A 15276-nucleotide genomic window follows, 5' to 3' on the forward strand; every position below is an offset into this window, starting at 1 on the left:
TGTCCCCCTTAACATTACAATGTCCGTTTACAGTGCATTCCTCATTTACATCACAGTTCCCCTATATAATGTAAAGGGGGACTACACTGTAATGATTACAATACCCCTTTATAGTGTACTCCACTTTTTATCACTGTGTTACAGTTATATTACACCCCCCCTTCTCTCTCTTACATCACAGTGCCCCCTTTTTAATCGCTGCCTCCCTTGCACAGTACTACCTTTGGCAGGGCAGAGGCAGTTATCAGCCTGTGTGTTCTCTCCCAGGTCTCCCGTCCCACCGACGATGTCACCCTATCAGCAGGGCAGGGGGGCGGGAGAAGCCACAGATCTGGACAGAGTGTTAATATGAAATGACTTCCATTCTGTCCTGATCAGCAGCTCCTCCCGATTCCTGTCCTGCTGATAGGATGACATCTTTTATTGCAATTGAAGTATGCAAACAATATATTTCTTTCATAACTAAGATTTTTACTGTTTTTTTGGCAAGTATGCTTATTAGAAACCTCTTTCGCATGTTAAATGAGCACTGTCTTGTGTGTGTAGCCCAGTCTACACTGACATTAAAAGGATTCTGTGTCTGGGAGCAGAGCAGACCTTAAACACATCTATAGAAGGGGACTCTTATTGTAGGGCTGTGTAAAGCTAGTGTTGACCCCACCCTCTACCCAATAGGAAGGCACATGGGATATGGATTGCAAGGATTGTGGGAGGCATAGTTCTGAAAAAAAAACTGAGCTGGCATGGGGAGCTGGAAGGAGAAAAACTGCAGATCCCACAAGGAAATACAAAAAAAGAGAGGTGGTTTCCTTCTGCTGTTTATGGGCTCAGGAGAAGGGTAAAGGCTGTCTGAAAAGACTGATTGAACCTTTGGCTGCTGGCAGACCTCTTAAAGTTGGACCTGATAGGGATAGAGGCACTGCCCCAGACATCTGGGGACATTGGAGCAAGCCACAGATTTTGGTGAAGTTTACTGCCTGACCAAGAGTGAACGACACTGCGGACACTAACCAGCTACACTTCACACAGTGAACAGACAGCGGTCACTTGCTGACACAGGAGTTTGTGAGAGGCTGCTAGCCTAAAACGGCACTAAGACAAAAAAAGAGACAGTGTTGTTTCCAAAGCTGGGCATAGGGGACCCAACACATCAAGCGGCTCCTTCGAGAGAATTGCTATATGTGGATAGGTAGCCTTAGGCTGGAAACGCAGTTTGAGTGTCCAATCTCTGGAAATAATGGATTTTTGTAAACACCATAAAATCCTTTTCTTGGAGTTCATTGAAAGACACAGGATTTAGAGACAATTGAGGTAAACTGCCCTCTACAGGACGATTTGGACACTGACAAACAAAAAACAGTGACCAGTCTAGAACAGCCAGCAAACCTCAGTTTTGTAAAAAGTATTGCTGAGAGCAAAACCATAAACACAGAGGGGTGTGTCCCTCAAAGAACACCAAGAAAAGGATTATACAGTGAGTACAGATATCCAGTTTACGATCTTGTTCATTGAGGGACACAAGATTCAGTGACAATTGGGACATCCAAAAGCAGTCCAGATAAGGGGTTGGTATTGGTAACATAGCAAACAAAACACCAACAGGCTCAGCTATAGCAACACAAACAAATGGGAACTGCCTGAGGTTCAAGAGACTGCCTGAAGGACCTTATGCCCCATGGTGGCATCTGATAAGGTTTGAACATCCACCTGGTAAAGCTTAGAGAACGTGTGCCTTGAGCCGTAGTGGCCCCCAGATGGTCTGTTCATTCATATCCTGATCTCTCAGATATATTATTCCAGATAATATCTACTCATTTGTAATACGTTTTTACTATGAACCTGAAACACTGTTTCTGCTTTATACCTGTTATTTTATTGTATGTACAAATGTATGTTACAAATCTGGAAAAACAGTTGCCTTGAAAAGCACTCCTAGATCTATTATGTCTTGATAGGAAAGGGTGAAATCCAGTAAGTTAGATGATAATATGTGTGAGCCAAAAGGAGGTTCTTTAACAAGTGTAGGTGTAGGGAACATTTCTCTGGAGTCCAGGTGCTGTCAGCTGCCCGTAGTATGTCCACCAATTGTCTATGCCTGGAATGTGAATGGCAAACAAGGCTGGAACGTGTTCTGTTCAGTCCTTAATGGGGGATTCCTCTGGCATCCAAGTCCTCTGCACCAACAAGGAGGCTAGGACTCCTAAGCCTAACAGGCTGGCATGCATTGTGATGATCTTCCAAGAGATTGAAAGAAAGGATTTCCCCAAATCTATAGCTGGATCGGTTACTGACAAAAGAGTGACAAAAATCAGTTATTTAGATCCATTGATTCCAAACACCATTTAGTAAAGTTTTGGAGCTGCACACCACTACCAAAAAGTAAGAAAGGGTGCAGAGCTGTCAGCAGGCATTCTAATGGCTTCACAAATTGAGCATTGGTAAAGCTAGATCCCTTGCCATGAGTTTTGTCTATTTACTTAATGTTTGACAGGCTAATATCACAGCCATGACAGACTGCAATGAAGGACCTACAGTACAGCGATGTCCCCCGCTGAGCGATTGTGTTTTGACAGGTGGACTGCCCCCTCACCAGAAGTCAGCAGACAGATCGGGTGCCAATCGGCAGACCTTTTTCGGTCATGACCCTGCAAAAGAAACCGACCTAATGCCCGGCTTCTGTGGGACCGGCTGCCGTACACATGGGCTAAATGACAGCCAGTTTCTGTTGAACCAGCTGATGCTGCCCCATAGCCACCTTGTGTATGCGGCCCTTTAGCCCTCCACCTCTGCCCACAATCCCCTGGGATAGTTCATCCATCCCAGGAGGCTGCGGGTCCATTTACAAAGAGCAGCTCGACTCACCCATTGGCAATGGGAAGCCGCAAAGAGTTACAGCCAGCTTCTCACAACCAAGACAGCGGTGCCGGGGACCAGAAGAACTGGCTCAGGTGAGGACAGCACCTGACAGGTAAGTGTCTTATTATTATTATAAGTCAGCAGCTACAATATATATATATTTTTTTTACCAGATAAAGAAACTATAATTCCCCACCATAGGAATAGTGGTGCTATTAAACCATTATGTTTCAGTGCTCAGCCCAAACAGCCCACTTGTAGAAGGAGTCTTCAGAGACTGGGTCATGCCAGAGGCTGTGCAAAGGCTCTGGAAATAGCTCTGAAGCCAGCTAACAAACTGCACACATGGCTGAAAAAGCATCACAATGCAGAGCCTAGTGCCCAAAGGTCACATTCCAGGCAGGCCCTGCAATCGTCCAGTCTGGTCTAATCTGGGTATGGCCTCCAAAGCTTTTACTGAGGATGACGGTGCACTTTTCCTTTAAATATAAGTAAATCAAACCATGAACCTGTTGCGATAAACACTTAAAGTCCTGAGTACACAAACAATGCAGTGCAATGCCTAACCCCATTTATGCAGAACTAAATCAAAAAATAATATTGAGTTCCTGTGATATGCCCAAACAACATTCCAAAAAGTGAGTCCTTCACTTGGTGTTCATGTGTCAATACTTCCACTGTTAAAACAATGTGAGTGGTCATTGCATGACACATATATTCCATGAAAACACCTAAGTGATTGTGCAACAATCCCCTGTGCTGCCACTCCACCTCTAATTGCTATGCCTGCTAACCTTGATAGTGGACCTACACTTAATAGGTCATATACACTTTGGTAAGTGATCTGTGTGATTCTGCCTCAAGGTTTTTACAGCTACTTCCCACACGTAGTCCCTTTAAAAGGGAACTGTCCTCCCTATCTTCAGTTCAGTTTGTGGCAAAAATAAAGGGAAGAATTCTCATAGCACACCATGTATTGTAATTAAAAAGCTTTTATTGCTTTTATTCAATATTTAGAAAATAGAATTGTAATTGTAGATTAGGTATTTTCTCAGCAAGTAAGCACAGTCAGGTGGTGATCTAGAAAGCACATTTAGAAAATACGGACATCTGATGGAAAAATAAAAAATGTATAATGGGACTTGATCACGCATGAGAAATACATAAAAGATGGTATAATACCTAAAAGATTGAGATGGGATGAAACCATCAGTAAAGGGTTAAAGATAAGGAGTCCATTAATGAGTTATTTTAATAGAAAGGAATAGAGGTGCTGACATTTCTCATTAAAAAAAGCAAAGGAAAATGAAGAAAATGAATTGCAGAATATAAAGAGAAACTGGAACCCCTGAAAGAATTTTCAGAATTCCTACCACTCACTACACAATTGAGCAGAGTCTTGGAGCAAAAAAGGCCAAGAGGTTAGGCTCCATGTACACGGGACGTTGTTAAAAGTCCCTTTGAATGCTGGAATTTTTAGGACGTTTGAAACGTCCGTTCGGTCACGTTTGTACCCACGTTTAGCGGCGTTTGGGGGCGTTTGCGTTTAGAAGCGTTCCTAGAGGTCAAAAAAATTATTCCCCTTTAAAATGGAAAACGCGAATGCTAAACGCGGGTCATCGCGTTCAGACGCGTTTAGACGCGTTCAGACGCGTTTGTGCGTTTGAAACGCCGGGAAACACACGTTCGAATGCAAATAATTGCGTTCTAAAAAACGTCCCTGAACGCAACTGCCTGCAAATGACTGTAAACGACCTGGTGTACATGGACAGATAAGATAAAATGTAGATGGGTTCAGGGGCTTCTGAAAAAAACGCCCAACTGCTCCTAAACGACCATTTCCAGCGTCCCGTGTACATGGACCCTTAAACAAAGAAAAAGGAAATACATTTAATTTATATTAATGGATTTAAGACTGAACAGATATATAAATGGCAAACAAAATTACAGGAAGTTAGTTCTCTATCAGCAGACTACCCCAGAGAAAGGAGGTTAAAATTAAATTACCACAGAGGGAGGTGGTAGAAATGTATACAAGACAATCTGACACCTAGACATGAATCAAGGTAAGAAATACAGGACTATAGGACACCTAGACCCAAGTGGAACAAACAGGGAAACCATAAAGGGTGAAATAACCCCCCCAGAATGGTAGAATTGGGAGGGCAAGAATTAGAATAAAAATAGGCCACCACAGAGATACAATTATAATTAACTAAAACAGCAGAGAGAGAGAGTGGGACCCAAGAGAAATTCCAAAGAAGAGCAGGTGATGTAGAGCTGGATACAAGATCCAAAAGAAAAAGAGAATACTAGGAGATGGAATCTTCAACATCACTAGAGGGGAATTGACCAAAGATGAATTGAGGGTCCTGGATAAAGGCTTGAAACATGCACCTATGAAAGCTTTAAATAAATTTGAAGCATACATTGATATACAAAAGTACTGTATACCAGAAAACCTAAAGTGGTTGTATCCTCAAAAAAATAAAAAAAACAAACCCTGCAGGACAAAGGCATAATGAGCTAGTAAGCATCGCATACTAGCTCATTATGAAATACTTAGAACAAAGCCCCAACACGGTCGCCCAGACACCGCTGAGGCAGCTGAATGGTTCGGCGGCTCCGGCGCTGTGAGTGGCCGGAGCCGCGATGACGTCACTCCCGCGCATGTGTGCGGCAGTTCACTTTCCGGCAAGGAGCTCTGAAGGTCCGCCGTACCTTCAGAGCGCATGCGCCGCTGGTGTCATCGGCATTAAGCAGGGCGAATATATCCTAAACCGTACAGGTTTGGAGATATTATTTTACCTACAGGTAAGCCTTATTATAGGCTTACCTGTAGGTAAAAGTTAAAAAGCGGAGTATACTACCGCTTTAACAAAGAAATATATAATGACTAAACCCAATGAATTTTTTATAGAAGGACGAAAGAGAGAAGAGAGTTATTTCATGCATAGCACACTGAAAAACAAAACACTATTTTACCCAGCAGTACATGGTAATGTCTGTATGGAAATCTTCAAGAAAATGGTTACACAGGATCTTAAATTTAAAGTAAAAAAAGCTATGGACCCCATAGGAAATAGCAAGGCATTACAAAGTTGGAGGAAAGGAAAAATTTTGTTAAAAGGCCAGCAGATAAGGGTGCTCTCCAAAGAGGCATATCACAATAAAAAGAAGAAACAATTGGAGGATGAAGAAACCTACCTAACACTACCCATTAATCCTACATGCAGGTATAAAAAGGAATAGGAAAAACTGGTTAAGAAAGGCCTTAAGAAGAAAATCCTCAATACAAAATGGAAGGCAGGTACTGGATACATGCCATATTACAGTAATCTATCTGGCCCGAAAATACACAAAGATGGAGGGAATCCACATGGCAGACTAATAGTGAACAGGATTTCATCAATAGGTGCCAGATCAGGAGAATATAGTGATTGGTTTCTATAACCGATGGTTCAGAACACAAAGTCCTATCTAAAAGACACCAGGTATTTGCTACAGCTATTGAATAATATTCATCCAGAACGTGAACACACACTGCTAGCAACAGCAGGTATCTCATCACTCTATACAATTATTAATTATACAGAAGCATTCACGGAAGCCACCAAATGGGCTATGGATTTTCTTAAATAAAGAAGTGAATGAAGAACATTGCAGAAAAAGTACCTGTTACAATTCCTGGAATGCAGCTTACAACACAATTATTTCTGGTACAAAAGAGGAACTGCAATGGGGGCTAAGCTTGGACCTAGTGTAGCAAACGTATTTATGTCTCTGTGGGAAGAGGAGGTTATGTACCAGAATCTGTCCAAGGTTAACTGATGACCTTATAGGGATCTGGGCAGGTAATGAAACTAGTTTGAACTAGTTTTTTGACCAACTAAAGAACAATGAGAAAAACATCAAATGAACCAGTGAGTGGCATGACAGAACCATATACTTTTTTAGATCTGGAGATCATACTGGAAAAAGGGTGACTAATGACCAAAACACACTTTAAGGTGGTTGACCGCAACAGTTATTTTCCAGCAGAGAGTTGCCATCATGAACCATGGTTTATCAATATTTCGAAAGGACAATTGGTAGGATTGCAGAGGAATTGCACTGACCCAAAAGATTACAAGGAACAGGCCAAAATGATAATACAGATTCATCCAGAGAGGGTACAGTAGAGGATTTGTAGAAGGTAAAATCAAAGAAGTATCAGCCATGGAAAGGAACAAGTTATTGGAGAATAAAGAAAGAAAAAATAAAGAAAACTGTGGATTTGCGCATAAAAAAGGATTATAGTATACAACATAAAGCAGTAGAAAAAAAAAAAAACACTGGCCAATACTCAAAGCAGACAGACATGCCAAAATTCTTATATAAGGAGGTAAGGGTAAGATTGGTGCAAAACATGCTTGATCCCCCCCCCCCCCAAATAGGGAAACCTGGACCTTCTTTGATGAGACATGATTCTTCCCATGTAAAAGTAATACCTGCAGGAATGTGAAAGTAAATGGAAAGGAATGGGAGGCTTTCACATTCACTGCCACAAGGAAGGAAGACAAAATTCGGGACTTCTTCATTCAACTAGACTGAAGAAGTAGTATACTGCTCTTCAGTGTCCATGTCAATTTACAATATACAAGTCGAGCAAAAAGACCATTATGAAAGCGCATAGGAGAACATATCCTGAACATTCGTAAGGGCTATAAGAAACACAGTAAATCTAAACACTTTTCCCAATGCCATGAAGAAAATCCAGCTCTACTCACATTCTGGGGTATAGAAACATTTAAACCTCACTTGCGAAGAATAAATAAAATTATTAAACTAAGCCAGTGTGAATCTAAATAGATTTTTAAAATGGAGACACTTTACCTCAAAGGACACAATATAGAACTTGATGTCAATTGCTTTATTTCCGATTAAGTTTGCTACATGCAATTAGCAATTCTGCCACAAGAGGGAGTATAGTCTTAATTTTAATATATGAAGGAATATAGTTTGATGTGAACACATTTGAGGTTAATATCAGCAGTCTTTTAAATAGTTATTTAATAAATATTAATTTTAAAATAAATAGGTATGCATACGCGCATGTTTTGTAGTCAAATTATGTGCAATTGTTTGTATAAGGTTTTATCTTTATTGTTCTTATAGATTATTTATTATACTATAGTGTGTTGCTGCTTAATTACTAGTATAGTTTATTATGCATTTCATCTGCCATAATTTGAGGAGGTTTCTAGCTTAGTAGGCAGCTCCAGTAAACCAATAAGTTACGATAACAACCATGAAATAACTGCGGCTTTATTAACCCGACTGGTGTCACGAGGATCCATACCCAAGTCACGTAATTAGTGACGCAACGCATCGAGTGGAGCTCGTGATGTCACTTCTGGTCATGCGTGAACTGGAAGTGTGATGAGGTTCTCCATGTTTTTGGTTGGAATACTGCTCTATATCTCAAAAGCGTTTTAATTGCAATACAGGGTGTGCTATGAGAATTCTCTCCTTTCTTTGACCCACAAACTAAACTGGAGATAGCGAGGACAGTTTCCTTAAATGGACTACGCATGGGAAGTAGCTACAAAGAGCTGGAAGTGGAATCACACAGATCACTTACCAAAGCGCAAATGACCTATTGAGTGTAGGTCCACTATCAAGGTGAGCAGGCATTGCAATTAGAGCTGGAGTGGCAGCGTGGCAGATTGGAGCATTGAAGATGTGTGTCACCCAATTGTTTGAATAGTGGAAGTTTTGACAAATGAACACCAACTCAAGAACTCGCTTTTTGAAGTGTCTTTGGGCAAATTATATGAAATGGATATATTTTATTTAGTTCTGCATAAATTGGGTCAAGCATTGAAATGCATTGATAATGTTGATATAGATTCAGGACTTATTAAGGTTATATTTAAAGGAACAGCACACCATTTGTCTATTTTAAAACTCTTATTTTAGTAGTGTGTGAGTACACTATATGAGTGGTAGCAGCAGTTCTGTATAAATATAGACAGAGAGGGGGATCACATTTACACATTTATATACTTTATTTAGTTCTATTTGAATTAGGTTGTGCACACTATTGGGCAAGTTTCTCTACACATAGCAAAAGCCTTTTTAAATACATTTTCCTGAGGATATGCCAATCCAGATAGCTGCACAAAGAGACTAATTCAATCAAAGTTTTATATCAAGACTTAATTGAAGAATAACTAGTAAAAAAACAAAAAAAAAACAAACAAAAAAAAAAATGAACCTCTTAGGTAGAGATTGGTGAACTGTTCAGGCCAAGCATCGGTTCGGCCCTGAACAGCGCCCATTCGGGTGTTCGTCTGACACCCAAATTTTTGGGGCGCTTGCCAGGATGTTTGCCCGCTAAGCGCACCCATAGCTGCTGGTTGTTGAGGAGCAGGCCAGGAAGTTGAAGCTACATCGTTAACAGCAAATGAGTCATCAGTTGTCAGCGGGCTTCCCTAGGCCAGAAAAGGGGGGGGGAACAAGCAAGCCCCCCTCCCTCCTGAACCATACCAGGCCACATGCCCTCAACATGAGGGGTGGTGCTTTGTGCTAGGAGGGGCTCTCCCCCCCCCCCCCCCATCTCAAAGCACCTTATTCCCATGTTGATGGGGAAAAGGGCTTTTTTCCCACTTTTCTGGGCAGTGGTTGTGAGGTCTGCGGGCAGGGGGCTTATTGGAATCTGGAAGCCCTCTTTAACAAGCCCCCCCCCCCATGTGAATGAGTATGGGGTACATTGTACCCCTACTCATTTACTAAAAAAAAAAAAATAAATGTCAAAAAGAAATAAAAACACAACAATAAAAAAAAACAAAAACAATGTCCCTTGATGTAGATCCATCGTCAATCATGATGCCTGCCGCCCCCGAAAAAAAAACAAAGGCTACCACTGTCTGCCTGCTCAGCCGTGTGACAGTTCTTAAATAGGTAAGGAGTGGGGCCACCTGGCGACATCATCCAGTGGCACTGCCCCATGTGAGGTCACCGACCCAGCATTCAGCGGTTAGTGACATCACAAGGGGGCCGAGCCACCAGGTGACGTCCCCAGGTGGCCCTGCTCCTTACCTATTTAAGAACGGTCACTCGGCTGAGCAGGCATACGTGGTAGCATTTGTTTTTTTGGGGGTTTTTTTTGGGTGCGGCAGGAGTCGTGATTGATGATGGATCTACATTGGGGGACATCATTTTTTAGTGTGTTGTGTTTTTATTTCTTTTTGAACCATTTTTTTATTTTTGTGAATGAGTAGGGGTACAATGATGTCCCCAGGTGGCCCCACCCCTTACCTATTTATGAATGGTCACGTGGCAGAGAAGGCAGTCGGCAGTAAGCCTACGTCCCTGAGCTTTTTGACGATCTATCTACATCGGGGGACATTGTTTTTTTATTTTTACCAAAGAATTGTCAAAAAAGGTGTGTGTTTTTATTTCTTTTTGCCACATTTTTTGGTGAACGGGTAGGGATACAATGTAACCCTACTCCTTCACATGGGGGGCGGGATCTGGTGGTCCTCTTGTTAAAGGGGGCTTCCAGATTCTGATAGGCCTCCTGCCCGTAGACCCTGACAACTACAGCCCAGGGTTGTGGAGAAGAGGCCCTTGTCCTTATCAACATAGAGACAAGGTGCTTTGGGGTGGAGGGGGGAGGCAGAGCCTTTCCTGGCCTGCCAGGCTGCATGGTCAGATAAGGGTCTGGTATGGAATTTGGAGGGGACCCCACACCTTTTTATTTTTTTTAATTTTGGCATAGGGTTCCCATTTAAATCAATACCAGACCCAAAAGGGCCTGGTTTGGATTGTGGGGGTGGGGGGGAAACCTCACACTGTTATTTTTGGTTTTGTTTTTCAAATTTGGCGTGGGGTTCCCCTTAAAATCCATACACAAAGGGCCTGGTTTGGATTGGGGGGGGACCCCCATGCTGTTTTTTTTAAACCATTTTTGTATTGCTGGCAATAGCTTGCAGCCCCCTAGGCACCATATTTAAAGGAATTTTTTTTTTTCGTTTCACTTTAAGCATCATTAAAATCACTGCTTCTTTAAAAACGATCTCTAAAAAAAAAATGGTTTGCATTGATACATGTCCCCCATACCCTTTTTATGGCAAATAACTTGCATATAAGCCTTCAAAATAGGGATTTTTGATTTTTCAAGTTCGGGTCCCATAGACTTTAATAGGGTACGTGGTTCCATGTTGGGGAGTTCTGGTGTAAAGCCAACCAGAGGGGTGTCGGCCAATTACACTAGCAAAAAACTGAGGCACGCTGGGGGTGGAGGGTTTTAGCAAGTTGATGACGTTTTTTTTGATTTTTCAGTGTCCAAATCCTGCTGTAGGTGTTTGTATAGCCAATCTGTCTCTGAATCTGATGTCCCACAATGAACCAAAAATATTTCTTCTTTAAATTGCCCAAAGCTTTAGATCAGTCAATTCAATTTCTATTCAGTCAGGCATATCTTGCACTAAAACATTCCTGGCAATTTAAGGGAGATTCAATACTCAGATTGTCATACATATAGTTAAGTTTACACTACATCCGTGTGTCAGCAACTAATACTAGTTCATTACTCCTGGTGCTACCCATGGCCATGTATTGTTGAAGAGTTCCTTTGCATGAGCTAACGAACCTGTCATAAACTCCTGTTTAAGCACACTGAATACTTGTTTACATATACAGGAACTTGACATTTTCAGAACATACAATAAACTCCACCTCATTAGGGTTAATATACCTGCTGCTTCCTTTCTCTCAGCTGCATCTCCCTCAGGCAGAGCACTTGGCCATGATTTATGTGCCTGATGGCCCCTACCACCTGCAAACAGAATGAAGGCCAATAGTATTTTAGCTTGAAATAAAAGGAACTGATCATGATAGAAGTATGGGAACTTTAACTGCAGACTGGTTTTTCAGGGTACACAGCCTGGGCCGGTTATCTTTATCCCTCCACTAGTGCATAATAAGTCAATATCTGCTTATTTTGCATCAGGTCATGCTTTTTCTGGGTAAGTTACCCACCATATAGTTAAAATATTTTTAAAGGAAGGATGGTGTAGAACTCATGTCAGGTTTTTATTGCTATCTGTGTCCCGTTGTGGAGATTTTGCATCACTTTCTGTCACTATGACAAGAGGTCAGTGGGACAAGAAGTGAGAGGAAATCTTTTTTTATGGGAAGGTTAGAATATCTATGGGTTTTAATTGTGGTCTGTGCATTCTTGTCCCATTGACCTCATTCCTTCATTTAATATTATGTTGTAGGGATAAATAGTAAAGAAAATTCTCCCCAGTGGAGTCAAACAGCAACAGAAACCTGACAGTTCTTACCACTGGCCATTACCAATTACTCAGAAGCAGAACAACCTACTTTGGCCATTCCAATGCTCACTGTGTTCTGTAGGAACACAGGATAGCAATGATGAGAATGTCAAATGGCAGGTTGATGGATAGATGGCAAAAAGCAGGATAGGAGTAAAAAAGTTTTGGTAGGCTAGAATCCAGACATGCAATGTCAACAAAATAATTACATTTTACAAAACATAAAACTGCACAACACAGAGCAGATTGGACTACATTAGAAGAACATGTATTATGGGAAAGCCGTGCGTTATCCATGTAGAAAGCAGCTAATTCCTCAAACTTGGGAACTCTGGGAATCTATTGTGGATTGGAGGAATGTCACGCAGCCATTTGTAAAACACGACTGCCTCTCCCCAAAGCTACCAAGAGATATTACGCTATATACAGTATATCAATAAAGGAGGTGTCAGGGCTGGGCTTCTGCTAGTTACTAGCAGCTCTTTTCTTTCTTTCAGTGCAAAGCTGCTCAGCTGTCTGTTAATTACCAGCCACTCATGGTTTCCACAGTGACTCACCTAGTAACCATTACCTGCCTCATTAGTCCAGCCTCATCACCTCCGTGCCTTTGCGTGGTCAACATCTCCAGTGTGTACCTGCTGTGTTCCTGTGTATGACTTTCCTGGCTGACGTCTCTTCTGAATCCCAATGCAGATTTTTGGCTTCTAACAATGCTGGTTTCTGATCCCAACTCGTCTGATTACCCATTCTGGCTTTAAAACCCTGGTTTCAGTTTTTGACTACGTTCCTGATCTGTGTTATTTTTACTATTACATTAAAGGTGTGAATTTTCTGTCTCTGCCTGGTTTATGCTTCCTGACAGGAAAAAGAAGGCCAGCATCATAACTCAGTGGCAACAGTAAGGATGAGGAAAAAACATCCAGCCTCCAATCCACTTTTCCCTTGAGAATGATCATCTGATTTTCTACTTACAGACTTTAAGACATTCACTCAATTTTGTAACACTTATTTCTTGTATACAGATACCTTAAGACCCCGTTCACACTGGGGCGACCTGTCAGGCGACCTGGTCGCCTGCCATAGAGAAGCTGTGGACCCGTTCTAATAGGAGCGACACAAGTCGCTCCGACTTAGAAAAAGGGTCCGGAGCTTCTTTGGGGCGACCTGGAGCGACCTGCATTGACGTCAATGTTATGAAGTCCGTGCCGGCCGCTCCGAGGTCGCGGTGCGAGCTACGCGCCGCGACCTGTGAGGTCGCCCCGGCAAGTCGGATCGCCCCAGTGTGAACTGGGTCTTAGATAAGCACAAGTTACATTATTGTCCCTACCAAGCACTAAATCAAAGTTAACAATTTTAATTTTACATATAATCCTACTGTGAGCTCCTGTCTCTTCATATCGTACCTCTTCTCTCCACAACTTTCTCCTCTGTTGTAGGTTCCTTATTTTCTGTAGAAGGAAAATCCTGGGATGATAGACTTGACTTTCTAGCCCGAATGTACGGGGACCTAGAAAAAAATTCTTATTGGTACTGAGATTTACTATTAAATTTCAATAACTTAAAAAACAAACTAAAAACTCAAGCAACCTTTTCACTAAAACAAACAACAAAAGGAAGGAGAACTAAGTAAGGCTTAGTTTAAAAGAAAGCTGGCATCCATCCTCCCTTTTTATTGCTTCTGCATCTACTCCTACTACAGGTGCAGGGGCTACATGGACTCAGAATTTGACATGCAGGTAGGAACGGGTACACAGATTCAAATGCAAACAACGTGCCCTTGGACATGTGCACCCACTCCCTCCCGTCAAATTTTGACCTACAGCTGTGTCTGTGCAGCTGCTACTTCTGCATCTACCTCTATAGGCTGCCCACATGCAGTCTGGGGCAGATGCAAGCACAATAACAAAGAGTCTTCAAGCAGGATGGGTGTCAGCGCCATCCGGACGAAGCCTGAAGCCTAAAGCTAAAGTCTAAAAGGGACTTGTTCAGTGGATTCCAACAAAGTTTAAATCCAGATAAACTAGAAACTAAAATAGAATCAATAAACAAACTTTTAGGCAAGATTCACACTTTTGAGGAAATGCATGTAAATCGTATGCATTCCCGCACACACAGGGAAAATAAGCTGCTCTTTAGAGATGCAGCACGCTTTTGGGTGCATGAAGTCTAAAAGCACCACGTGGTTTCCCTGTAATTGCAGTTTTGAGGGATCTTTTCCCCGCATTTTCTGCAGGTGCAAGAGCCCACTCCAATGAATAGGCTGCTATGGCCATGCAGGGAAAATGCATATGTGAACCTAGTCTAAAGCAAATTAAGCAATTCATACCATACTATAATTGCATACCAAGACTACAACATTTATGCAAAAGAAATGAGTAAACAGATATAATACAAACTTAAAAAGCTAAGTCCCTGAATGGAGCCCTTAAAAATATTTAAAAATAGTAAACATTACCTTGGTACACTGGACCTAGTACATAATAGGATCCCTTGTAGAATGCCTGAAATCGTATTTATAAATTGCTGCTTATCTTTTAAAACCTTAGTGGGACTATAAAAAAATCTAGTTGTACATTCACTTTTAGCAGGGACTTATATAAACTTTTTACTGATGAATCAGGTCTTGTGGACCAAGATAAGGTTTACTGTTTTACTCAGTGTGAATGCTGAAGGGGTTACACCCATAGACTTATTTAATCTTTCAGACATTTTTTATGTATTTGTATACTCATTTATTTGGCATCTATATTGTGGTGGGAAATTGTGTTGTTTTTTAACTAGTTTCATTTTCTTTAGATGTTATTTCCTATAAATAATTGTATGCTCAAGCTTGTTCCTGATTGAAATGTGTCAGAGGGAGAGACCCTGGCATAAAGAGTAATCATTTTAACAATACATTTTTTTATTTTCGGATGATGGGATGCAAAACACAGAATTAGACGGGTTGTGGAGATGCAGCATCCAGAGTTGTAATGGGGCATGAAAGAAATGGTGCATACTTTTGGCTTTATTCAATCTTAGCTTTTTATATGAATTTAATCATTATTAAAAACCAATTGAAAAGATCTATCCAGACTCCTCTTTATATAAACAT

At 41.4% G+C, this 15276-nt stretch overlaps 1 protein-coding gene across 2 annotated transcripts in view; it reads right to left on the reverse strand.

The window, feature by feature from the left end:
- ARHGAP45 (Rho GTPase activating protein 45) overlaps window positions 1-15276 on the reverse strand; it is a 179253-nt gene that overhangs the window by 24646 nt on the left and 139331 nt on the right. The window contains exons 14-15 of one of the 2 annotated variants that reach the window (XM_082264696.1): window positions 13586-13689; window positions 11600-11680 (exon numbers count right to left, since the gene is read on the reverse strand). In XM_082264696.1, coding sequence (XP_082120822.1) covers window positions 11600-11680; window positions 13586-13689 — 185 coding nt within the window. The remainder of the gene's footprint in view (window positions 1-11599; window positions 11681-13585; window positions 13690-15276) is intronic. The other variant, XM_082264695.1, reaches the window with a different exon arrangement.

Source organism: Pelophylax lessonae (genome assembly GCF_965119305.1).
Source record: "Pelophylax lessonae genome assembly, chromosome: 1".
NCBI classification, from domain to species: domain Eukaryota; kingdom Metazoa; phylum Chordata; class Amphibia; order Anura; family Ranidae; genus Pelophylax; species Pelophylax lessonae.